The 27,647-nt window shown below is 43.7% G+C and overlaps 1 protein-coding gene across 8 annotated transcripts in view; it reads left to right on the top strand.

The window, feature by feature from the left end:
* CASP9 (caspase 9) overlaps positions 1-27,647 on the top strand; it is a 191,539-nt gene that overhangs the window by 136,873 nt on the left and 27,019 nt on the right. For 5 of the 8 annotated variants that reach the window (XM_069240263.1, XM_069240262.1, XM_069240264.1 and 2 more), the window contains one exon: positions 24,752-24,861. In XM_069240263.1, the coding sequence (XP_069096364.1) occupies positions 24,752-24,861 (110 nt within the window). Of the gene's footprint in view, positions 1-2,841; positions 2,897-24,751; positions 24,862-27,647 lie in introns of those variants that run through there. The other 3 variants (XR_011204980.1, XM_069240267.1, XM_069240268.1) reach the window with 2 other exon arrangements.

Genomic DNA, 27,647 nt, shown 5'->3' with positions numbered 1-27,647 from the left:
GTGATCTCACTCTTTTTTAATTGACTAAAACATTTTTATTTTCAAATTGTCCAGAAATATCTCATTCTAAGTACATAATTCATAAAAGCCTAAAAAAAACTCTATACCTCTCACTCTATCTTTCAATGTTTCACCCACCTACAGACCCTCACGCCCCCACTCAGACTCTTACAGGCCCACTGAAACCCTCATGTACCCACACAGACCCACTAAGACACTGATGCACCCCCTCTCATGCCCAGACACACTCTCACAGCCACTCTCGCACCCGGGTATACCCTGTCAGACCTGTTCTCACACCCAGTGAGACAGGCCGTGGCCAACTGTCACCGCGCAGAGTGCGCAGTATGGGGGTTGGGTGGTTGGCCGCAGGCCAAGCCCTGCGACAAACCCCTGCCACACACAGCCAAAGGCCGTGCACAGCGCGGACTTGGGTGACTATAGGGGTCGGCCACAGGGCCTAGCTGCAGGCCAGGCCCTGCAGCCTATCCCGCTGCGCATGGCCTTTGACCATGCACTGTACGGGGTTGGGTGGTCATACTGGTTGGCAGTCCCAGCCCTGTGGCCTACCCCTGCTGCACATGGTAGGGTTGTGATAGGGGTTGACCACAGGGCCTGGCTACAGTCCAGAGCCTGCGACCAACGGCCGGTGCGCACAGCCAAAGGATGTGCGCGGCAGTGGTTAGATTGAAATAGATTAATGAAAATTACTTTACATTAAAAAAATAGAAATTCACTTAAAAAAACAAAGGTTCCAGGGGCGTTATAGTTAGGCTCACATTTTAAACACACACAACCATAGAAATTCACCTATTATAGTTAGTTATCCCAAGTAACTATAGCTCGTGCCCTCATCATACACTACTAATTACCCACAAATTACAGCACTTGTGACATCTTTGATAACATTGTTGATAATATCAATGTAATATTTGCAGTAACATTTGTGATGAAAAAAGGGTGCATGGCATGGGCGCAAGTTATGGTTATTTGAGATAACCTTAACAGGTGAATTGCTATAGTTTTGTACATTTAAAATGCGAGTCTAACTATAATGTTAACTAACTAGCAACGTCTTTAAGCTATATATGCAGACATTTGAGGCGAGCAAATCTTGAGTCACTGGTTTCGCAGGGTGCTCCTTAGTGGAGTTGCTCTCCACCTAAACTTGGGAACTACCCAGAGGTCTGTCTTTTCTGGTTTTTTTTTTGCATATACATTTATATATGTGTATCACAATAAAGCCACAGGAAGGCAAAGTAAAAGACAGAAAGTAGTTTAACAAGACAAAATATTTAGGAAAGAGACATAAATGTCATCAGAGCATCATGATATTTAAGTGCAGTATTATAAAATTATTTTTCATATTTGAAACATACAGTGAAATTAAGATCCGTTTCAGATTAGACTGATTTCTACCAATTCATTTTTTTAACTGCCTTTATTGGCATTTTTATATTCATACAAATATCTCGGGTAACAAAAGCATGATGTACATTCCAGTGAGCCAATATAAATAGCACTCAAGCAGTTATCCAGGGCATAACGTCAGGGCTAGACCTCCCCAGGGGATGTGAATTCTGGAGCACATGAGTGGGCACAGGTAGCGCTTGTAAAGAGACAATGAAACTGCAATAATGCTTCTACAATCAACAACATAAAACATAAGTTCAATCTGGGCAGAAAATGTATATAAAGTATGAGAGAAGTGTGACTAGGGAGCCACGCCAATCCCCAACAAATATCAGCAAGTTTTAACAAATTTAGATTATTTTTCACCCATTCATGGCATTGAAATCTCAACTTTTTATTAGCAAATCGTAAGAAATCAGATTGGCACTGTAATTCTCCTTTTAGAACCAAACCACATATTAAACATTATTTTAGAATTTAGAGTACGTCTTAGTCCAGTAAGTTGATGCAATTTGTTTTTCTTCTTTTTAAAAAAAAATATTTAAGGCAAATGGTAATTTAACATTGCAAACGTAATTATCTAGGGTGAAATTGAGTTGCCTGTCCTACATTCTATTCCAGAGCAGAGGTATTAAGATGCTGATCATTTCATAACATTGTTAAAGCTTATGTGTACGTACCTCCTGATATGGCAAATAGTTTCTTAGAGGAGTTGCAAAGTATCAAAAATTCTCACTGTGTATTGATTCTGAAGCTCCAGTTAACAGCTGAATGTCCAGAATGGCTGGACTGACTAGATACTGATTAAAGCAGAATTTTGTCACTACATCAGTTAACACGAGAAGACTGCTTTGAAGGCCTTACTTGTCAATTTAACTCATAGCATTGAAGTATTCAATTTGGTAGTGCATTCTCTAATGTTCGGGAAGTTACTTACCTTCCAGAACCAAACTAAGAAGAAAATATATGTAGAGGGATTTGATGTGGCGGAGAATAAGTAAACACAAAAACAAAATTTGAAACATCCAGACCTCATAAAGAGCATGATACAAACCCTGCATTTTCAAATTTGACACACAAGCTGTGGACACCTTATTAGGCAACCCCCATGCACCTGACATAATGGTGCCTACTCCTTGTGTCTCATGAGTTACAGGGGACCAGGAGATTGGAATACTGGGACTGATTCTGGGTATACTGCGTGATTACAATGTGGGTCCATTCAGAGTGATATATTAGGCTTCAGGGAACATCTTAATTAGAATACTAATTGGATTATTATGAGTACCACAAGCATTTAGGAAGGTTGTGCCAACAATTAAGTTTGCATTGTAGGAGGCTTGCTGACCATAGTGTTAGAGAAAACTCTTTATCATGAGGTATGTGTGGCAAAGAAAAATATATCTTTTATGTATTTTTTATTATTAGATTCATCCACCACGGAACACATCTATATGTGAATTATTAAATTGTATGACCCTGAGTAAGTATAACATTAAACGTTGTAATGGTTTATGATGCTTTATGGATTAATTTTTAATGCATTTAAATTAAGCAATGTAGTTCAGTAAACCTTACCTTTTATCCCCTGATCGTGCAATAGTTCATAACTTCAGTTTATTAGAATTTGAGATTGAACAGTGTCATTATAAGCTTGAGGTTGTGCTGTTCTTTATTAGACCTATTCTCCTTATTTTTGTATATACACATACTAATATGTCCATCATCAGCCGCAGAGTACCTGGACCACTTCCAAAAAAAAGAATAATAACATTAATGAATATAAATATGACCTGCATTACAAAGTGCCTGATCACAGACCTCCTTGGACAATATCCAGAGGGTAGCTATCCAGATTCTTTCATATTCGGTTATCCCATCCTGTATGATCATTTGGCAAGACAAGAGCTTGGAAATAACTGCCTCGTAAGTACATTTCAATGCAGTACAATCTTAATGTGAGGTATCTCCTGGTCCCACCCATGTAACTGCATGAAAACTCTTCTAGGTGATAGTGAATATGTCCTCTGACCATGGTACCACACTTGCGTCCGCCAGCTTTAAGTGAAAGTAGATATAACATTGTTTGCAAGAGAACCTACCCAGTGATGGAGCATACATTTAGACTCCTGAAATACAATCTCAGCTGCCTACACAAAGTAGGGGAGCTTTGCAATATGTGTCAGAGACCTGCTGCAGGATCATCCTGTGTTGTACTGTCTTGCACCACATAGTGACACAGAGAAGACTGCCCATATCCCAGACAATAATGGATCAATTATTTGTAAAGTAACTGCTGTACTTATCATGCTCACATAAGTAAGACTATTGTAATATCAAGTACTAACATAAACTAAACAGGTTGTAACAAAATAATATCTGCTTTGCTTGTACTCAGTGATGAATCTCTGAAAGTACACATTAAAAAAATCTATATTTAAAGGTACTGATGATGTATCTACGTGTGTGTGTGTGTAATATATATATATATATATATATGTATATGTTCAATGGCATGTGTAGCTGCAGATACACATGCTGTGCATACGTCTGCCATCTAGTGTTGGGCTTGGAGTGTTACAAGTTGTTTTTCTTCGAAGAAGTGTTTTTGAGTCACGGGATCGAGTAACTCCTCCTCTTCGGCCCTATTGCGCATGGGCATCGACTCCATGTTAGATTGTTTTCTCTCCACCATCGGGTTCAGATGTGTTTCCTTTTGCTTCAATAGTTTGAGTCGGAAAAGTTTCAAAACTCTTTATTTCTCAACGGTATTGTTTCGATCGCGTTCCACCCTCTATCGACACTTCGGTACCGTCGGATCAAACATTTTTGCTCGCCCTTCGGGGCGCCCGCGCACAACTCGTGTGGAAGCCTCATGGACCAGACTCAATTCCGGTTTTGTCCTCGGTGCCACGCTAAATTCCCTTACATGGACCAACATCTTGTCTGTAATCTCTGCCTTTCCCCAGACCATCGGGAAGAAAATTGCGAGGCCTGCAGATCCTTCCCATCCAAGAAAACGCTCCGAGACCAAAGAGCATGGACACTCGAGATGGCATCCAAAAGCACTGAACGTCTCGACGTCGAAGAGGAAAGAGATCATGCAGACTGCTGTCTCCGTTCGAGGATCTGACTCCGAGCAGGAGTCCGAGGAGGACAGACCGGTCACGGCAGGACAGCACGTGAGTACGCCTGCCCCTGTCCCAGCCAAGCCAAAACATAAGGCCTTGGGGACGCCACTGCCTGAAGGCCATGGCTCAACCCGAAAAAAGACCTTCGGTGACCAACCCACAACTTCGGCACTGAAAAAGGCCTCTCCTCCGAAGCCATCAGACTCGAGCCAAAGCTCTGTCTCCGAGCCGAGCAAACATCGCTCCTTCGAGTCGAAATCTCTAAAATCGTTTTCGGAGCTGAGGCCATACTCCACCCCGACTTTTTCGATACGGGAAAAAAAGCTTCGGAGCCGAAAAAGCCTAGTTATACTGAGGAGCATGGACTTTCACAAGTACTTAAAGAAAGCCACAAAGCTACAGAGGAGGACTCACAAATATAGGCAATGGATGAAAGGCAAGCCAGGATTCACATATAAAGAGACTGGCAAAATTTTAACTGCACCGCCTCCAAAACCAAAGAGGAAATTAGCCTTTCAAGAGGAATTGAACACTGCACAGCCTCCAGCTAAAGTGCCAGGAACAAAGGAGAAACCTCCACCACCTCAATTTTCTCCTCCTCAGTCTCCTCCTCACTCGCCACATTTACATATATCATATTACATATATCTCCCCCTACTAGACCTACACCTATGCAGTCACCAGCACACTCATTTGATTCGCAGCAGGACAATGTGGATCCATAGGATCTTTATGATCCAGACCCCATTCCAGACAATAACCCAGATTGCTATCCCTCTAAGCCTTCACCACCAGAGGTTAGTACAGGCTACACTCAAGTCATAGCTAGGGCGGCATCATATCAGAATGTCGCCATGCATACTGAGCCATTAGAGGGAGATTTCCTTTTTAATACACTCTCCTCTACCCATGCAACATATCAGTCGCTTCCTATGCTCCCCGGCAAGCTAAAACATGCTGACAATATATTCAATGAGCCAGTAAAAGCAAGGATAATTACTCCTAGGAATGGAGAAAAAATATAAGCCACCTCCTTCTGATCCTGTCTATATTTACCCAACAGTTACCTCCAGACTCGGTAGTTGTAAGCGCAGCCAGAAAGAGAGCAAGTTTGCAGTTGTCAGGTGATGCACCCCCACCAGACAAAGAGAGTAGGACATTTGATGCTGCGGGGAAAAGGGTGGCATCTCATGCAGCCAACCAATGGAGAATAGCCAACTCTCAGGCATTGTTGGCTAGAAATGACAGGGCCCACTGTAATGAGATGAAGGACATAATCCAACATCTCCACAAGGAACAGCAAAAAAGGGCACAACAGATAGTAGAGGAAGGGCAAGCTATCACTAACAATCAAATCAGGTCAGCCCTAGACTCTGCAGATACAGCAGCCAGAACTACACTGCTGTAACCATAAGGAGATATGCATGGCTTAGGTCTTCAGGATTCAAGCCTGAAATCCAACAGACAGTGCTCAATATGCCTTCAACCAAAAACAACTTTCCGGCCCAGAGGTTGACATGGCAATTGAAAAGATGAAAAAGGATTCAGACACCGCTAAAGCCATGGGTGCACTGTATACCACACAATACAGGGGATCCTTTCGTAAACCCCAGTATAGAGATGGATTTAGAGCCCAAACTGCAGAGGCATCCACCTCACAGCCAAAGTCGGCCTACCAACCTCAATACCAACGAGGTGGTTTCGAAAGCACTTATAGAGGCCAGTACCCCAGAGGCAGGGGAAAATATCAAACATCAAACAAGCCTCACAACAAACTAAGCAGTGACTTGTGCCATTCCTTCACAATTCACACCTCACCTGTGGGGGGAAGACTGCAAAAGTTCCACAACAATTGGCTAGGCATTACCACAGACAGCTGGGTATTATTAATTATCCACAATGGCTATTGCATAGAATTGACACAATCTCCACCAAATATTCCACCAAAACCACACAAGCTGTCCACAGACCATATCACTCTGTTGCAAGAAGAAGTCAAATCTTTATTACTCAAACAAGCAATAGAAGCTGTGCCACAAAATCAAATAGGGACGGGAGTTTACTCACTGTATTTACTTATTCCCAAAAAGGACGGGACCTTAAGGCCAATATTAGATCTCAGAACCCTCAATCTTTACATCCTGTCAGCACACTTTCACATGGTGACACTAAAGGATGTTATCCCACTACTTCAACAACACCATTTCATGGCAACATTAGACCTCAAAGATGTATATTTTCACATACCCATCCATCCGGCGACACAAGAAAATATCTCAGGTTTGTCATTCAAGGAAAGCATCATCAGTTCAAAGTGTTATCCTTTGGAATAACAACAGTTCCCAGGGTATTCACAAAATGCCTGGTGGTAGTATCAGCCTACCTAAGAAGACAACACATTCATGTCTTTCCATATCTAGACAATTGGCTAATAATATCAAAAAGTCATGCACAGTGTCAAAACCATGCGCATTATGTAATACAAACCCTGCACACCCTAGGATTCTCCATAAACTACCAAAAGTCACAACTACAACCTTTGCAGATTCAACAGTATTTAGGGGCGATACTAAATACTCACAAAAGCGCTTGCAAGCAAAATCCGCAAAGAATAAAAGCATTTCACAATGTATTGGCACAAATACAAATAGGCCAACAGTACACTGTCAAATTCGTGATAAAAGTGTTGGGCATGATGGCGTCCTGTATTGCGATTGTTCCACATGCAAGACTAAACATGAGGCCCTTGCAACGGTGCCTTGCACAACAATGGTCACAAGCACAGGGTCAACTTCAAGATCCAGTGCTGATAGACCACCAAACATACATGTCTCTTTAGTGGTGGAATTCCACAAATCTAAACAAAGGGTGGCTATTTCAAGACCCTGTGCCTCAGACCATAATTACAACAGATGCATCAATGATTGGCTGGGGAGCTCACCTCAACAATTACAACATCCAAGGACAATGGGATGCCCAACACAAACAGCTACACATAAATCACTTAGAGCTGTTACCCGTCTTCCTAGCACTCAAAGCTTTTCAGTCTGTTCTCACTCACAAGAATGTCCTGATCAAAACAGACAACATGACCACCGTGTATTACCTAAACAAGCAGGGAGGGACACATTCGTCCCAATTCTCCCTCCTAGCCCCAAACAATTGGAAATGGGCAATTCACAACCAAATTCACCTGGTAGCACAATACATTCCAGGGATACACAACCAATTGGCAGATGTTCTCATCAGAAATCATCAATAAACACACGAGTGGGAGATTCACCCCATTGTTGTACTTTCAACAATGGGGAACACCAGACATAGATGTGTTTGCCACCAGCGAAAATGCAAAATGCCAAAACTTTGCATTCAGACACCCACATCCCCTAACCAAGGGCAATGCTCTATGGATCAATTGGTCAGGGATATTTGCTTATGCTTTCCCCCCTCCCACTCATTCATTTCTAGTCAACAAACTGCGTCAAAACACGCTCAATCTCCTACTCGTAGTGCCAACATGGGCACATCAGCTGTGGTACACAACACTATTAAACCTGTCAGTAGTACCACACTCCAAACTCCCAAACAGACCAGATCTGTTGACACAAAACAAAGGGCAGATCAGGCATCCAAATCCCAATCCACTCAATCTGGCGATTTGGCTCCTAAGGTCATAGAATTTGGGTATTTACAACTACCATCAGAAAGTATGGAAGTGATTAAGCAAGCAAGAAAGCCCACTACTAGACAGTGTGCTATGCTAACAAATGAAAAAGATTTGTATATTAGTGTCAATCTACACAGATTGCCCCTCTTACAGCATCAATACAAGATATTGTATGCTATTTACTTCATTTACAAAACTCTAATTTAGCATTCTCTTCCATATACATCTTACTGCAATTTCCGCATATTTGCAAAATCTACAGCACAGCTCTTTATTTAGAGTTCCTGTTATCAAAACCTTCATGGAAGGCTTAAAACGCATCATTCCACCCAGAACACCTCCAGTTCCTTCGTGGAATTTAAATATAGTGCTTACGCGACTTATGGGCCCACCATTTTAACCTATGCACTCATGTCAAATGCAATTCTTAACATGGAATATTGCCTTCCTAGTCGCAATTACATCATTGCGAAGAGTGAGTGAAATTCAAGCTTTCACTATTGAAGAACCGTTCATACAAGTACACAAACATAGTCGTACTACGAACTAACCCTACATTTCTTCCTAAAGTAGTATCACCTTTTCATATCAATCAAACAGTGGAACCACTAGTCTTCTTTCCACAGCCAGATTATATGTCAGAAAGAGCTCTACATACATTAGATATTAAAAGAGCTCTAATGTATTACATAGATAGAACAAAATCATTCAGGAAAACTAAACAGTTATTTGTGTCCTTTCAAAAACCTCATACTGGTAACCCCATTTCAAAACAAGGTTTAGCAAGATGGATAGTAAAATGCATCCAGACATGCTACGTTAAAGCCAAAAGACAACTCTTAGTAACTCCTAAAGCACATTCCACAAGGAAGAAAGGTGCTACAATGACCTTTTTGGGAAACATACCAATGGCTGAAATATGTAAAGCAGCTACTTGGCCAACACCACATACATTTACTAAACACTATTGTGTAGATGTTTTAACTAAACAGCAAGCCACAGTAGGTCAAGCTGTACTTAGAACATTATTTCAAGCAACTGCAACTCCTACAGGCTAACCACCGCTTTTATGGGAGGACTAACTGCTTTGTAGTCTATGCACAGCATGTGTATCTGCAGCTACATATGCCATTGAACGGAAAATGTCACTTACCCAGTGTACATCTGTTCGTGGCATGTTCCGCTGCAGATTCACATGCACCCTCCCCAGCAGCCTGTAGTCGTTTAAGTTAACAACATTTGTACATATGTAGATAACATTCAATTAGCATGGACATCTCTTTTCTTTATACTCGATCACTCCTACCTTACCCTCTGTGGGAAAACAATCTAACATGGATTCGATGCCCATGCGCAGTGGAGCCGAAGAGGAGGAGTCACTCGATCCCGTGACTCGAAAACACTTCTTTGAAGAAAAACAACTTGTAACGCTCCGAGCCCAACACTAGATGACAGAAGTATTTGCACAGCATGTGAATCTGCAGCGGAACATGCCACGAACAGATGTACACTGGGTAAGTGACATTTTCCATATATATATTTATATTTATACATTTTCACTGAAATCCCAAATATTAAAGGGACGTTATAGTTAGGTGAAAATGTCAGTTAAAATATACCATTTCAAATGAACATAACCACTGAAATTCACCTGTTATAGTTCTCATAAATTATTATGACTTTTCCTTTAAAGTAACTGTAACTCGTGCTCCTGCCATGTACAGTGTTGTCATGAATTATGTCACTTCAGATGTTGCAGTGATGCTATTGATGATGTCATAGAACATTTTGATAATGATGTAATATGTGAGGTATTTAGCAATGCATGGCGAGGCCACAACTTATAGTTACTTGAGAAAACTAAAACTGTTGAATTTCATTGGTTTTGTTGTCTTAAAATGATATGTTTTAAATGCGCCATTGCTGGCCTAGGTGACCGTAACCCCGGAGTAAATTATTTTTCTTTTATGCATTGGGGGACATGCAGCCCCCTTCCCCGAGCCAATAATGCCATGGGGACTCCATCTTCTTGGGCTGCCATATATTTCGGGGGGGGACCCCCCTCCTCTTCCCTCCCCTCCAAGCCCAAGAGTGTGCCCCGTGGTACCCACAACACCAAACATTGTGTTCTGCTGTGGGATTCAAGATAAAAAAATATACATCTATATTTTATGGTATGTGTAGCTGTAGATACACATGCTCGGCATACTTCCGCCATCCAGTCTTGGGCCTGGAAGGTTGCAACTTGTTTTTGTTTGAAAGGAAAAATCCCAGGATGGTGGCAATGACAATGCCTATAATTGCTACCACCAATTGTTTTATCCATCCAGTGGGCAGCCAGGATCACAACCATGAAAAATCTATGCCCTCAAGGTTTCCTCGGCTCCCCCTTTGTGAATACTTCCACAGCTACGTTTATTCTAGTGATGTCGGTCTCCATGTTTCCACATCTCTTGATATAGTAACAACAACTTTCATTGATGAGTCCGCAGACACCCCCCTGCTGTGATGTTAATAAATCAGGTGCCAATTTGTTCTGCACGGTCATGGCTGCAACAGTTAACTTCCACCTGCAGTCCTTGAATAGCATCCCTGGTGGCATTGAAGACAATGGCCAACTCTGCAGAAATGTGACAGCTTGTTCTAGGTCATATATCCCAAATCCAGGGACATACATACTAAGGATCTTAAAAAACACATTCTGTCTAGTCTCCAATATAGGGACACCTCTTTTGTAGTGCTGCACAAAACTTCCCTAATTCAGAGGTTCATGAGCTGCCACAAGTGGAACTACTGTGATATTGGGAGTAATGTAACCTAGAGAACACGTTCCTTCCCTGTCCTTGGGAATCGCCTTATACGCCCTATTACCACATGCAAAATTCATGCTTCCTTGCACCTGGGTGTCCATCTCATAATATTCCCTAACAGGGAGGCCTACCCCTTCTGGTACATCATGACGGAAGCTGCTACACCATCTGTAGACTCTCCAGGCCGTTTTTAAGCCAGTGACATTCACCCAAGGGGAAGTCAGGCCAACCAGATTGAAAACTCCAGGAGCCTAGAGACTGTTTGTGTATGACTAGTACTTGAACCTGGAGCCTCAATCAGGTGATCATACATGGGCCCCTCATGGTCCACCAGCACAGTATCTCCATTTATAGTCCGGTTCCAATAATGGACTGTGTAATTGAGACACCGTGACCCGGTCCAGTTTCTACTCTGTAACTCTCTTGCCTTCATCTCCCAGTTCCCTGTTACTACGTCAACCTCCAGCATGTTAAGACACTCATCTTCCTTCAAGTTTCCCAGGGGCTGGGCCTGTGGGTTGCGTCCCAGCGACTGATGTCGAAAGCACATTGGGACCTTGTCTTGGATAGAGTTTTCCCCAGGAGAGGGGAACAAATCATACTGTGCCTGGACAATAGATTTCAAGGTGTACTGGGGCTGCTTCCCCTCTAACCCTGCATCACAAGTCCAGGTGATCTCTGGTACATGGCACTCATCTTCTTGATAATCTCCCACCCGCATGGGTGTGGCATATATCCCTGTCGGTCCCCTGGATGCCTGGACAGTTGTCGACAGATCCAACAGTTCTTAAGATTCAAAATTTTGGCAAGCTGCTCATGAACCTTGATCAAGGGGTGCAATGTTGGCTTCTGCAACAAGTGGGTAACACAGGTAAGAATGTTCAAAATACAATTTGTATAAGTCTTAGTATAGCAAGTTCTATTGAAGGTTCAGTCTTTACTACCCCGGGAACCAGTGGAGCTGTTTTGTAATTAATTCACTATCATCTACTTCTCATCCTGGTCCGCCTATTTCTAGACCTGGTCTATAGTCGCCTGTTTCTGGGGCAGTTTCCCCCCTCCCTGTGATGTCGTCTTCAGTCTAGTTTTCAGCAGGTGCAGACCAACACCCCTCTTCTAAATTTCATTGTCTAGACTTCGCTCGACAGCATCTGGTGGCGTTGGACTCCTCTTAACATGCAGCAGATGAATCCAGGTCAAGTGTGCAAGGTCATTAGAACCTGGCAGGGTACACTCCACCTTGGCTTGAGGCAATCTTTCCGTCTAAACTCCCTCATGCAGACCTAGTCCCCTGGCTGCAGATCGTAGGCAGGGACTACAAGAGGGAGAGGTTGAGCACTTTTAGCAAGATCATGATATTTGGTCAGAGCTCTTTGCATCCTTCTGCAATACTGCACCAGGTCCTCTTCCCTACCCATGAGAGAAACATATGGAAGTCTAAAGTGCTCTGGGTGTTAATCCATGATTCTTACTGAGTCTAATGTTCACAAGGAGAGCTTCTGGCCACTTGAGTCCCGTCTCTTGATAGATTTGGTCAGTTTATTCTTGATTTACCCATTCATCTGCTCAACTGCCCCCGAGGCCTGGGGGGTGCTAAGGGATGTGCAGACTCTGAGAAATCCCTAGACACTTAAAAATGCATTTAAACACCTGAGTTATGAATTGGGGTCCGCTATCTGAGTCTATAGATTCCGGTACCCCGAAATGGGGAATGACATTAAACATAAGCTTTTTTGCCTTAGTTATTGCATCCGCCTTGCTGCATATAAAGGGCTCCGGCCATCCTGACATTCTATCCACCATTACTAGCACGTTTGTTGCCTTGCTGTGAGGTAGGTCCATAAAGTTAATCTGAAGTGCTGCATTGGCCATTTCTGCCCACTGCCTTGAACCCTCCCTTATGTTGCCTCAGTGCCCCCTCTGTGTTATTCATCCTACATGTGATGCAGTGCGGGTCACTTCCTATGCTATCTGGTGTATCCCAGGGACATGCCAGTTTTTCAATATCTCATTTGCAATTCCTCCCTTCCACATGTGTGACATCGAATGAAATGCATTTGCCCGTTTTCGTTGAAATACTGGAGTAAATTGCTGGCCTACCGTCATGGGAAACAAACAGTTTTGACACGGGGTCTAGGGTGCTGCCCTGGAAAATACAAAATGCTGTAAGTTCAGTAGAGGCCTTCTGTTGCACTGCAAGCAGATCAGAGACAGAATGAGACAGGGTTTTTTGCAAATAACCTAAGTAAGGGAAAGTAGCAGCAGTACCCTGCGATGCAGCATGGCGTGCAGCAGCATCTGCCCGGGCATTACCATAGGCTACATTCGACTGTCCTCCAGTGTGGGCACAACAGTGGACAACTGCAACTTCTTTGGGGAGGTGAATGGCATCAAGCAGAGCTTTAATAAGTACAGCATGAGAAATGATAGAACCAGAGGACGTGGGAAACCCTCTCATCTCCCATAGCTGACCAGTAGCATGACAGACATTAAAAGCATACTGTTAATTAATGTAATTAGTGGCTCAAGTTGCAGCAGACAATTCACATGCTCAACCAGTTCTGCAACTTGAACACTGCAGGCTTGTGGGAGAGCAGCAGCCTTTAGTGTAGCAGATTGTGAAAACACTGTGTAGCCAACTCATAGTGCACCAAAATCGTCTGGCAAAGCAGTACATTCAGTGTAGAGAATAGAGTCTGCATTGGGCAGCGGTGTGTCAGTGAGGTCTTGATGTGGAGTGGTAGGAATGGCCACGACTTAAGTACAATCATGACACCCTTCATCCTACGTAGAAGAGTGGCATTACTGAGCACCTAACTATTGTGAGGTTCGTGTCTCCAAGAAGGGCCTGTTCATAGTCTGTTTGGCACTGGACTGAGAGATGCTGGGTTCTAAAGCAGAGAAGAAGTGCTGCAACTGCATGTGGCACTGTAAGGGTCAGTAGATGACCCAGGACAATAACAGCCATTCGCTCCATGAGGGTGGCTGCTGAAGCAACTGCACGAAGGCACAGTGGCATGCCCCGGGCCACAAGGTCCAAAAGGGCAGATTAGTTGGCCACTGATCTTTGTTTGCTTAAGAGCAGTTAAGGCCTCCTCCCCCAAAGGGGTCCATTGTAGTGGGTCGGGGGTGCTGTCCGCGATCAGTGCAAACAGTGGTTTAGCAATCGCGGTGAAATCTGGGATCCAAAACTGGAAATATCCAGCTGCACCTAGAAACTGGCGCACTTGCCGCTTGCTGACAGGTTTGGGAATGGTGAGCACTGCTTGTCATGTTCAGGGGTCTTGTAGGTGGCCGCATAAGAGATAACATGACCTAGATATGTGACCTCAGGAAGGCAAAACTGAAGCTTCATGCCCCATTCTGCAAGCTCAGTGAGTAGGGCAAGGGTGTCAGAATGGCAGACCTTAGCAGAGACACTGGACAGCAAAAGATTGTCCACTTACTGTGTCAGGACCAAGCCCCCTTGGAGCTAAAGGTCCTGCAAATCTTCTTTCAATATCTAGGAAATGATTGTTGGACAATAGCCCGTGGGGAGGCTAGTCCAAGAAAGCTGACAGCCCTCAAAGTTGAATGCAAATAAAAATTGAGAATCGGGATGTACTGGGATGGGGAAGGTCCACCACGGAAAAGTGGGTAGCGTTCGCAGGGATAGTGGTAAGAATAGTAGCTGGATTGGGAACCACTGGAGTGCGTGGATGAGAAATTTGTTCACTGCGCTAAGGTCCTGAACAAATGGTACTCAGGGGTACTGTCTGGTAAGGGTTTCGGCTTCTTTACGGTGAGTATAGGAGTGTTACATGATGAGGTACAGGGAACCAAAATGTCCTGTTGCAAGAGAGACTCAACGATAGGGCGTATGCCCTTAATGGCTTCCCCTGGGAGAGGGTACTGTGGTTTTCAAGGGAATGGGTGATCAGTACGGTAGGTAATCTGGACAGGACAGGCAGACTTCAATAATCCAACTTCATTAGGATGGGTAGACCATACATAAACAGGTAAACCCTTCAAATGAGGTGGCTGTCAGTATGGAGCAGAGACTGTGCACCTTATCACTGGGGAGGGAAAGGTATATTCCTTTAGGGTCACAATGAATTGTGGCTCTCAATTTACAGAGGAGATCACAGCCCAACAGGTTATCTGTGGTTTGCCAGCTGAGCAGAAACGTGTGTATCTTTGATAGGGCCAAAGGAGACAGGAAGCGGTTCAGATAGTGGGAGACTTATGGGGCACCAGCAAATCCCTGAACAATGGTGTTAATATCTGAAAGTGGTATTTGCCTGTCCCCCAAACATCTCAGCAATGCCCCCTTTTCAACTAGCATTTAATAGGGATGTCCATCAATAGTGACGGTAACCTGGTGTTCCTTGGGGTCCAACACATAACAGGGCATCATGGTGCTAACTGCTTGAGGGGACTGGGAAGACCGTCAGGAACTAAAGTGGTAAATGGCATTGGAATTTCCAGAGTGGGCCGCTGGGGCTGGTCCCACTGGGGCTAGTTCCGTTGGGGCTAGGGTGCATCAGGTCTATTGTCCCTAATTCTTTTCTTGGGGCAGGACTGCATCAAGTGTCTAGTGGCCTGGGACAGTGGGGACCCCGCTCAGATGAGGAGTATAGGTATTGCTATATCAGTACCTATACTCCTCATCTTCGCGGGGTCCCCACTGTCCCAGGCCACTTGGTCTTGGCAATACCTACACTTATCGTCTGCACAGGGTCCCCACTGTCCCAGGCCACTTGGTCTTCCTCTGCACGCTGTGTTCCACTGCCTGTGCTCCGTCCATGGCCCCTGTACTGTGGCTTGAAAGTTTTTAAGCTGAAGTGCAAGGACCTTACCCTTCTTATCTTCCTCCTTCAACTTACCTCTCTGCTTTTTCTGCCACAGATAAGCTGCTGTGGCAATGAGCTGTGGGAGCCCCATACCCTTCCACCCCACGCTGTGTTCCTCAATGTACCCTCTAATGTAGGGAAATTTATTTCTGACATAGACACCAACCACTAAAGAGGCAGAATCCACAGAGTCTGGATTGACTCCCCTGTGTGCTCTAAGGGTATCCAGTACTCTAGAAGTAAAATCAGCTGGGTGTTCATTTACCACCTTCATGCATGATTTAACTCTAGTTCAATTTACATGTGGCTTCCCCACCTCTTCCATTGCCCGTATGAGGGCCCACCTAGCATTCTTTAAGATGCCCAACTGGTTACTTTCTGTCGCTTGAATGCCCCATAGGGGGTCCTGTGTGGGCCACACCTGTGCAGTATCATAAGCCTTAACCTTTTGGGCAATCACTGCTCGCTTCTCAGCTGGAGTAAGAAAAGTGCCTAACATCATTTCAACATCTGCCCAATTTGGGTTGTGTGTGTTGCAAATTATCTGGAATCATCTGATGAAATCACAGGAGTCCTCCTCCTCCTCCTCCTCCTCCTTGGGAAAAGTCTGCTGCCAGTGGATGAGGTCAGAGGTGGTCCATGCAACGTGAACTTGCATGAACGTGAGAGTCAAGCGATCACACATTCAGGAGAAAACATGTGCACACAGAGTCACATGCAGCATACACTCAGAAGAGATAAAAGCACTCCCATAAGTAATCACACACAGCACCTGTTTCCCACCCTTCCCAGGTCAGGACAGTCTCCAGAGGGGACAGGCAATAGCGAGAGACCCCGTGCCTTAGACCTGAAGAGGACTCAAGCGGATCCCTTATAACGGGGGATGACCCAACTATCTTGCCACGCTTAATTAATCCCTGGTTCCCATTCACCTTACCTGGACGCTTCTGGGTTGCTGATTACCGCTGTCCCCGGTGGTTGGTGAGCAGGAAGAGACCCTGCACACTTGCCAGCTTTTGTTTACCGTCACAGCGGCCTCCGTAGGCAGTGCACCAGGCAATCCCAAATTCTGACACCGGAAAATTGTGTAGTGTAATCAGAGGTTTGCCAGTTCAACCTGGGTGCTAGCCAATCAACGACAGGCAGTGTCTGGTTAAAAAGCATTGTAAGTTTATTGCATTGTACTATGCAGTGCCACACACATAGCAAAGGTCTGAGAACATGTCACACCAAGTGCTTCTCTTAGCTCATATTTATACTCTTTTTGCAGGTTACATATGGTGGGCAAGACTGTGCAAGAAGACAGTTTAGACCATAAAACAAACATATCTTAAAAAAAGCAAAAGAGTAATAGAGGGATGGGCTCTGGCTTTTTTCAATGACCCCTAAGAAACCCCAGAGCCAGCTATTCCTCTTATCTGATGTAAACCACATTCCAAGCAGTCCTACACCTGCTGAACCCTTCGGTCTCACTATTCCCGAGTCAGGCAGGAAAAGGCAGAAACTGGTGTGTGTTCATCTACGCGTAGTCAAAGGTTCAATAGGTTGCAGTACCAAAAGTTCAGTCAAGAGTTCAGCAGTTTCACTGTAACAGGGTTCAACAGTTCCTCACAGAGCAGTTTGATATTTCATTTATTTTTCCCTCATGCACATGATCCTCAGCTCCATCTTCAGATTGTTTTCTTCTGCTGTCTTGTCCGGTTGTGTCTTCTCAGAGCTCCAGTCTGAGATTTTCTTAGGCACCTTCGGTTCATGAAACATCTCCAAACAAGTCGGTATTGTTTCGATCACATTATTCTTTCTAACATTGTTTTCCAGGATCAAAAAAAAACTGTATAAATGACTTTTTCATTAGAGGCCATTGGGGCCCCATTTTCTCCATTTGACATCATCAAGAATGAGCAACTGATGGAAAAGGTGCCATTCCATTTCTGTCCAAAGTGTCAATCCAGATTCCCTCGAACAGATCACCATCAGGTCTGTAACCTCTGCCTATTACCAGAACACCGAGAAGAAGACTGTGAAGGCTGCCAATCGTTCAGGTCAACGCAAACTCCACAAAACCAAAGAGCTTGTCAACACAAAATGCAGAGACAGAGTTGGGGGAAACACCTGATAATTTTGGCATGTAGGACGTCATGTCGGATACGGAACAGGAGTAGGAGATTCAAGAGGCATCAGCTGCTGAAGAGGAGGTGTTTTCGGTCCAAGACCTGGATTCAGAGGTTGGACTGACTCTAGAAATGAAGGAGGTCCCTCCAGGTCAACACACAGTGAGTAAACATGCCCCTGCTCCACCCAAGAGACTATTTTCCTTTATGGAAGCAGTCAAACCACAACTGCTGCTTGGCCATGGCATGCATCAAAAAATTTATTTGGATGCCCGCATTCAGGCTCTGCCCCAAAACTTACATCTAAAATTGAAACTTCCTTCAAAACCGGGTATTGGTGACTCTTGAACGGACACCTTCCACATCACACTCAGCACTGAAAAGACTGCCCGCATCAGCACCAACATCTTCAGCATCGAAACTTAAAACTTCTTTGGTACAGGAAAAACCTCAATTCGAAACCTACTTCCAAGCCGAAAAAAGTCCCGGAGCCGTTTCTTCCGAAATGTAAGCAACAGTTCCAAGGGAAGCAGTCCCAACTGCATATCCAGCCTCATACAGGAAGATTATTGGTTAAAAGTACTCCTCTTAAAAGACAGCCTACTTTTAAGGAAGCTTTGGACATACATGAACCTCCACCAAAGCAAAAAAGGGGTGGATAAGGATCTGCAGAAAATTGATCCACCTTTACTTGCATCCCCTCCCCTCATTATCCCTCCACCGGTACAAACTCCATCTCTACAACACTCTATATAAGACCCATTAGAAATATCTCCAGAAGGATCTCCTTACTCAGGTCAAGATATCCATGAGGTTAGTGATACATCACATATCCAGGCGGACACAGATCCATGCTCACAGTATAATATGGATGCACATATTAATCCTAATGTAGAAATCTACCCAGTTAGGCCTTCACCATCTGAAGACACTACATCTTTTTAAGAGTTAGTAGGGTTCGCTGCGACATATCATCAGGTACCTCTTCACAAAGATCCTATAGAGGATGACTTTCTTTTTGAGACACTAACAGCTTCTCGTAAATCTACACATTATCTCCCTATGCTGAAGTGAATGCTCAGACATGCGGATGATATTTTCCACGATCCATCTAATGCAAGCATTCTTACTTCAAAAGGAGAGAAAAAATACAAAGCCACATCCCGCATATTCCACATGGAATGGATTCCGAAGTAGAGGCAGAACATCTTCTCACGCATCTGCCACTGTCCCAAACAGTGGCTCCTGAAGTCATAGAATTTGGGTATTTAAATTTACCACAAGAATGTATGGACATTCTTAAGGAAGCATGCAAACCAACCTCTAGTTCTTGTTATGCAGCTTAATGGAAGTGTTTAGTTCATTTACCAAATTTCTCAAAACCTGAATCCTTTTCAAGTATCTAAACAAAATGTTATTTTGTACCTTCTCCATTTGCGAAAAGCAAATTTAGATAATACATATATAGGGTTACATTTAGCAGCTATAGCTGCTTTTTTACAAAACCGACAATGTTCTCCTGTTTTTAAAAATCCCTGTTGTAAATGCTTTTCTAGAAGCACTTAAAAGAGTAATACCACCAAGACTACCTTGAGTCCCTTCCTGGAACTTAAATATCGTTCTCACCAGGTTTATGAGACCATCTTTGGAACCAGTAGACTCGTGTTCTACAATTTCTATTGTGGAAGGTATCATTTTTTAGTTGCAGTTACTTCCCCAAGACGTGTAAGTGAGCTTCAGGCATTAACATTACAAGAACCATTTTTTCAGGTACATAAGGATAAAGAGGTTCTTCGTACTAAACCAACTTTTCTACCGAATGTTGTCTCATTTTCATATAAATCAAACTTAAATTGCCAGTTTTTTCCCCCAAACAACTGATTCAGTTGCAGAGAAAGCCCTACACGCATTAGTTGTGAAAAGAGCACTTCTGTTCTATATTGATAAAAACTAAAAATTTTAGAAAAACAAAAAGCTTTTTGTTGCTTTCTCTCCACCACATAAAGGTAACCCCATAACTGAATCTACTATAGCAAAATGGATTGTTCAATGTAGCCAAACTTTTTATGCAAAAGCCAAAAGGCCACTACCTATTACCCTTAAAGCACATTTAACACACAAAAAAGAGCATATGTGGCATTTATAGGTAACATACCTATAGCTGACATTTATAAGGCAGCTACATGGTCAACACCACACACTTTATCTAAACATTTTTGTGTGGGTGTTTTAGCACCTCAACAATCCAATGTAGAACAGGCAGTGCTGCTACTTACCTTATTCCAAAATACTGTCACACCCACAGGTTAGCCATCGCATTTATGGAGGCACTGCTTTTCAGTCTATGCAGAGCATGTATTTACAGCTACACATGCCATCAAACAGAAAATGTAATTTACCCAGTAAGCATCTGTTTTGTGGCACGTAGTGCTGAAGATTCACATGTGCTCAACCGCCTCCCCAGGTCACCTGTGGCTGTTATAGTACATAATACACATTTTCATGCATGATCCTTTAGGTTATCTACCTTTCGGTTACACTCCATTCATTACCAACAGTAAGAAAACAATCTAAAGATGGAGCCGACGATCATGCGCTTTTCCAACGAGAGGAGGAGTCACAATGTCCCTTGGCTCAAAAGACTTTCAAACAAAAACAAGTTGCAACCTTCCAGACCCAACATTACATGGCGAAAGTTTGCAGAGCATGTGAATCTACACCACTACATGCCGCAAACAAATGCTTACTGGGTAAGTAACATTTTCCTTCTCATACAACTACAGCTATAATTGTGGAATTGCATGGATTTTGTTTTTTTCTTGATACCTAGATGTTGTTTGCTATGCCCGCTAATATGATTGATTTTACATATGTGAAATCCTGCTTCAGCTCTCATAATGAACTCCACATATGTTATCTCAAGTTGAGGCTAGATCAGTGCTTACTTTGTAAAAGAGTAAGTGTCGGGCCCAAAAATTTACTCAGAAGCCTGAAGCTGGCACCACTGAATATCACATTTCCAACTTCCAAGGCTGCGTAATCTTGAATCCACCGCATGCCTCTTTAATCAAATACCAGACACTCCCTGCACTTGTAATCTCACTCTTAAAAGTTCCTACCTTCTAGCTTTGTCATTGTTTTTCTGTCTTTCTTTTCTTCCTCCTTTTCTGGTCGTGTATCTTCCTCTCCATTGCTCTGGGTCAAAGTATGAGGAGGAAAAGTAAATGCCAGTTCTCAAAACTGAGTGCTGCTGTGCAGCCACAAACTCAAATTAAGCACTGAACTGGATTGTGTGGGAACACAGTGGTGTGTGAGTATACACTATAGGGAGTTCAATGAAGCCCTACTTCAAAAGAAGAGGGCAGGGCATATCACTGAACTGCGTCTCCCAGGTGTTATTTAGACATATCTAAGTTAATGATTCCTATCAGACCTTTTTGTGTAATAGCCAAGCCCACAAGCTCCTCAATGAGTGTTGTTGATGTAGTAATGGTTCTCCTCCTGTGCCAGCTGCTTCTCAAAGCCTGGTTTTTAATATCTCCTTTGTTCACCCTTTCTGGCTGAACCATCTCTTCCTGATCTCCTCCGTGTAACAGTGGGTTACTCCAGCAACATTTATTTTTCCTTGCATTCCCAGACATATTTTACTTTTTGTTGACTCGGGCACATACAGCTTGCCGTACAATTGGTCACTGCTCAACACACATTCCCTTGCCAGGATCTCCTGCTCAACATCACAAAATTTCTGTTTATGGATTCTGCCCCTGTCCTCTGTTTCTGATTCTTGCGTTTACAGTTTTTCTGTAACTGCTCCAGATAAATCTCCTCTCACACTTTTCTAGTCATCAATGTACCTCAGGCACAGGGTTTCCTGGTTAGTGATGTCATCAGTTGCTTACAATTTGATATTTGAAGTTCACAACCAAGGATTCGAATTTCTGACTATTACTGATGCACTTTTGAAATCTGGAACTAGGGTGAATTAGTATAAACCATTTTGCAGTATGCAAATTGAGAATCAGTAATTTTCTCAAATTTCCAAATTGCAATTTTAAATGCTGGTACATTAGGCTCTTATTCCTATTCCAAACAGGATTGTGATTCACTTGAAGTTTACAAAGCCCAACAGGATGGTAGACTAGAATCATCATGCACAAAACAATAAATTGTCACAGGATTATTTCATAAGGCTCCTCACCAGGAGCACAGAGGCAGTAAAGATCAGGCTAGTGAAGCATGTGGAGCCTCTGCAGCATTGCAAATCTGTAGTGGCCGTTAAGAGACCGATTTCCTTACTGCATTTCTAAGAGGGGGAAGGGCTGATAGTCCAGCAAAGACTGGGAAAATGTGGAATAGTTTGGCTGGGTGTTTGGTGATGGGTTGGTATTGTTCTAAGCTTTCATTTGGTGGTTGAATTTTAATATATTAACTTCATACCGCCTTAATTATCATTTATATCCTGAGCCTTGAAACATCCATTGTGTCATGCTGACTTTTTGGTGTAGCAGCATGGCATAAATAGAAATTGCTATCTAGTAACCTTACTGAAGGCTGCCAGATAGAGGAAAGAGAGAGGGAAAACATAATATTGTCCCCACTTTATATTCTGTTGACAACTTTATACATAACATTTTTGTGCATATTTCCGCCATCTAGCATTTGGCCCAGAGTTTTGCAACTTATGTTTGGCAAGGGCTTTGTTTGACTAGAATAACTATACTACCCTGATGCCATCATCGCATTGGAATACACCCTTACCTGACATTACCTTTTTTTCTGCCATTTGGCCTGTAGGCGTGGACTGTTTCTCTGGGGGAAAACAAGGGAACATTTGGCCTAATTGCACAAATAACACAACAAGGAATTTCAGCTCTGGTCAGAAGCAAGCCTCATTATAGAAACAGTTTCCTCATAATTAGCTCTCACAATGGCATCAAGTCGTAAAGATGGAAAACATCAAAATTCTGCTCAAGGGGGAATATCTGCTATTCCTGAAAAGGTATCTATTGTATTTGCAACCTTTTCAGACTTTGTTTACTCAAGGACCACGATATCACTAAATGTTCAATGTAAAAAAGACTATTTCGTTGTGGCTGCAACATTTTCAGACTCTTATCATAGCAGTACTAGAATATGCCAAAGATTTGAGGGTTTGGGGGAAGGGAAGTTGGACTTTTTGGTGCCTGTCACAATAAATAATGTGGAGGTGGAGGGGAAGGAATTGTTCCTGAACAAAAATATTTAACAGGCCTGGTAGAATGGCAGTCTCTGCCAAGGCACTTCCATTGAAGACAGCAAAGTAATCGCATAGGCGTGGGAACAATGACATATTTTGACACCACTTGCATCGGAAACCCTATGCGAGCTACAGTTAGAAAATCCAGTATAAGAGGGACAAACCCACAAGGTTCACTTTGAGTCAGGGAACCTTCCAAAACCATTGTTCATCCTGTATATGAGACCCGGAACTGAGTCCTTCTAAAATGATTATTGGCTGTTAGCTAACAATGAATATATCCACAAGAGGAAAGTCTCATTCCAAATACCAAAATACTTTTTGATTCAAGTCTGACCACTGGGCGTGAACGAAAATTAAATTGCCTCACTTCCTTAAAGATCGGGGTTTGCCTAAAAATGTTTGATGAAGATTACTGTTCATAAAGTTGGGTACATGTGATATGTCTAACCAGTGCATAAAAATATTCTTTAGTTCTCCTGTTCGCATGCCACCCCTATATAATGTCCTTTTGAGCTCAGCCCATTTTCTTTTTAGGTCTCCCACTGAACCCTCTCACTCTTTATTCACGTTAGTCATTCCAGCCCACATGAGAAAGGAGAGGACGGGCCCCAAAGCAGAAGTGGAGTAATGACTGCAGCAATACATACTCTAGCAGACAGATGCTGAAGAGTAGTAGGTGAAGGTCAACGTGCTTCTGCAATAGTTAACCCTGTTCCAGTGCCTACACCCCTGCACACCTCTCTATCACACGCTTCCACCCATCAGCCATTGTGCCCCTGGTCATTTCCCGCTTGCCGGGCACCCACTCCATTTCCTGAGGCTCTTCCTCAGTCCCTAATGATCAGCGCTCTGCTAGACTCCCCTCTCATACGGGAAACCCAGTGCATCGTTATAATGTTTTCATACTTTTAGTTCTTTAGGGTTTGACATATGGACCTCTGCAGACACCCCTGGAGGTCTTCTTGATATGTCCCTTAACGCAGATACTAGACTTAGCAAAAAAAGCCTAATCACTCCTGATACATATATGACTAGCAGGACTTGTTGAATTGCAAACAGGCAGATGAAAGGCCAGTGAAATAGAGACTGGCATCGCAGGGTCTGGTGAGCAATCAGAAAATATATGTGTTTTAACGGCGCGTAGCATAATAATGCATATGGCTCCACTGTACTTCTTCTGAATAATACAGCCATCATATAGTTGTAAAGTGCCTAACATTAATGTTTTCCTACATACACCTTTTACCACCATGGGCCACCTGAGCGCTATTTCTTCTTTCTCTATGTTAATAATGACATATTGTTGTAACTGTATTACTTTGTAGAAATGCCAATAAACATTTATCTAAAAAAAAATGCATTCCAGCCCATAGCAGGGACTGGACACCCTTGCATTCACAGCACACACAGATACTACAGTGTTCGCCTTTCCACAATTTACTTTGTCATCATCCTAGCTGCCTTCTTTTCTTCGCGTTCTGACAACTTTCACTTATCCTAAATCTGAGTCTGCTGCTTATTTTGTTCTCTTTCTCACTTTGTCACCAGGTTTTGTATCGTGGAGGGATCACAACATTGGAACATGGTATGTGGAAACCTTGGATCTTGTCCTTGCTGAGAATGCAGACTCCGAGGACCTACAGACTCTCCTTGTCATGGTAAAATATCCCTTGGGTATCTATTCAGTTTAACCTCAATGTTGTGACAAAGATGTAAAATGAGTAAATCTGAACATGAAACAAAGACATAAACCCAAACTTTCATATTGGGTGTGATAATGTCTTTATCATCAGTCTAGTGAATCTCCTGTTGCATTGCCTAAAACTTCTGTCATGAATTCCTCTTTACTTTATTTACATTTTTGACCTCCAACTGTTTCTTATCCACATGGATATGAAGTAATGGATTTGTTGGCCTGCTACAAAAATTCAAGTCTATTCTTTCAATATGAAGGTCTGTTTGATGAGGAGACTTCTGTCGGTGCTTAGTATTGTGTCCACTACATCTGCGGGAGACTTCAAAATGCAGATTCCTTACCTTAGAATATTCTCCAGGTGTCAGACTGGATCTGGAAAGTCTTGAAGTATTTCTGTACACAGGTAGATGGCTCTGATGGTGCCTTGACAGCATTTTTTTTGGCGCAGTTCCTACGTAGGCAACACCCAAACGCCGAAAGTCTCCTCATCATTCCCACTCCAGAGGACAGTCGCGATCCCGCAGCTGTTAACGGGAACATTCCTGGAGTTTCCCCCAACATGTCTTCATCGAAGTCCACATTTTCATTGGATAAGTCTAAAAAGAGGTTGAAGCACAATTCAACTTCCCAGCACCCTTCCAAATCCCCAAAAGAAGCACAAGCCGCCACTATGCTTCTAAGCCCCGCTCCAACACGCCTTGTGCTGAGCCGGTGCTGGATCTGTCTGCGCACTTCCTGGGTGCGAGAGAGACTCTTGCCCAATTTTAGGAGTTTTACCATGTCATGCCCCTCATCTTCGGTCAACCAACTTCCGCTAGAGCACCTTTGGGCCCCAGGGAATTAGGAGGTACTCTATCCTGGATACTTTCGGCAGGTCCTCCCCTGATTGGACCCACAGTTCTCTTCCCAGATGAATCCTGGTTCCAGACCTCATTCCAGCTCTACCCTTGCTGGCGTTTGATCCTTTAACGCCCCTACTGGCCTCACCAATGCTACTTGACAGACCAGTCATTCTTTGTGACTCCGAGGCAGTGACAGCCTTTCGGCTCTCATACCGCGACTGGGTCTAGGGTGCTGAATTTGAAGAGGAGGCGGAATACGAGGTCTTTGACGTCGCTGATAATATTGCACAGTTTCCCTGAAGGGAACGGATATGATTAGTTCAGCGATGCCAGTGGGCTCAGGACCTCTCCTGTCACCGGTTTAGTCACTCCACCTGGTCCAGCCACTGAGGAAAATGCATTTTTTGTAATGAGGATCAGATGGGCCGGCAACACCCTTGCCCTCCAGCTTCTAGTGATGGAAGTGAAAACCAGCTTATTAACGGAGGTATCTCAGCTTGGGCAGGTATGCTCAAAACCCATGCCACCATATAATGAGGTACATACAGACGTCCTCCTGGGGGCCTGGTAACAGCCCTATTTAGTGGTTCCATACCACCAAGTGGATTGCTCCCATCACCTGGCTCTGCAAAATCCCACCTTTCTGACCCAGCATCCTTTTTCCCAGAATTTGGTGGTGCAAGTTTCCTCAGCAAGGGTCAACCCAGGGACTTTCCCCACTGTACCCAGACAGAGAGTCCAGGACGCTGGATTTGTTGGGAAAGAAGATCTTTTTTCCTCCACCAGGTTGGTTAATACCACTTGTCTTCTGAGCACTTTTCCCAGATGATGTGGGATTTCATGGTTCAAGTGCTCCCCTTTCTTCCTAATGAAGCCAGAGCAACTCTTACCTAAGGCATCTCCGATGGACAGGATAAGGCAAAATTCACATCAGATGTGGACTGGATACCAAAGACTCCGCAGGTGGGGCAATGTGCTCTACAGTGGCTCTCAGATGACACGCTTGACCGCGCTCCGTGGGCTTTTTGGGGGATGCCCAATCAAGCCTTACAGACTTGATAGCCCATGCCTCTTTGGCGACGAGGAGGATGCAGCACTGGTGCACTTTAATGGCAGCAGGGTCATAGCTTGTGCCTTAGGATTGGCTGGTGACCCTCTTTAGCAGCATTCCTCCTTTCACCCACCCAAAGCTACAATAGAGGATTTCAGTCTCACCAATAATGCCCATATCTGCAAGGTCAGGAGTCCCACCAGGCATTCGTGGCTGAGGCAGAGGTTCCCACAGGCCATGTAGACATCAAGGACACTGTTCTGTCCAGTTTTCCACCCCACCTGCTGCCACCCCCTGCCAAACCTCTGTAGTATTCCCTCTCGCATATCCGGGAAGGATGTTTCTCTTTGTACCTACATTACAAGCAGTCATCTCGGACAAGCGGGTGATACATTGTGCAGCTGGCTTATGCACTTCTTTTTCTCGAGACACCACCACCAGTGCCATCATCTGTACAGTGTTTTTCAGAGGCTCATCTGCTCTTTTTAGACCATAGTGTGTAGGCTATTTTTGTCAAAGGAGCCATTGAGAGGATTATGACACCAGAAATGAGTGGTGGTTGTTACTTCCACTACTTTCTAGTGACAAAAAAAGGGCCAGGGGTCTCTGTCCTATTCTAGATCTTCACCCTATCAATGCCTTTCTGAAAAAGCACAGGCTCAAGATGCTCACCCTTGCCAAGTTCATGTCTGCACTGGACTTCCAGGGTGCTTAATTTCATATCCCTGTCTTGAAGGCTCATTAGTGTTGCCTGCAGTTCATGGTGGGCTCCAAGCACTTTTAGGGCCTCAACAGTGTCCCTTGGGTGTCACAAAAATTAAAGCTCTTGTTGCTGCTCACCTTTGAAGATTGGGA

This window comes from Pleurodeles waltl, chromosome 6 (genome assembly GCF_031143425.1).
Source record: "Pleurodeles waltl isolate 20211129_DDA chromosome 6, aPleWal1.hap1.20221129, whole genome shotgun sequence".
Classification (NCBI taxonomy): domain Eukaryota; kingdom Metazoa; phylum Chordata; class Amphibia; order Caudata; family Salamandridae; genus Pleurodeles; species Pleurodeles waltl.
Note: the sequence above shows the minus strand (reverse complement) of the source record. Positions and strands in the feature narration are given on the sequence as shown.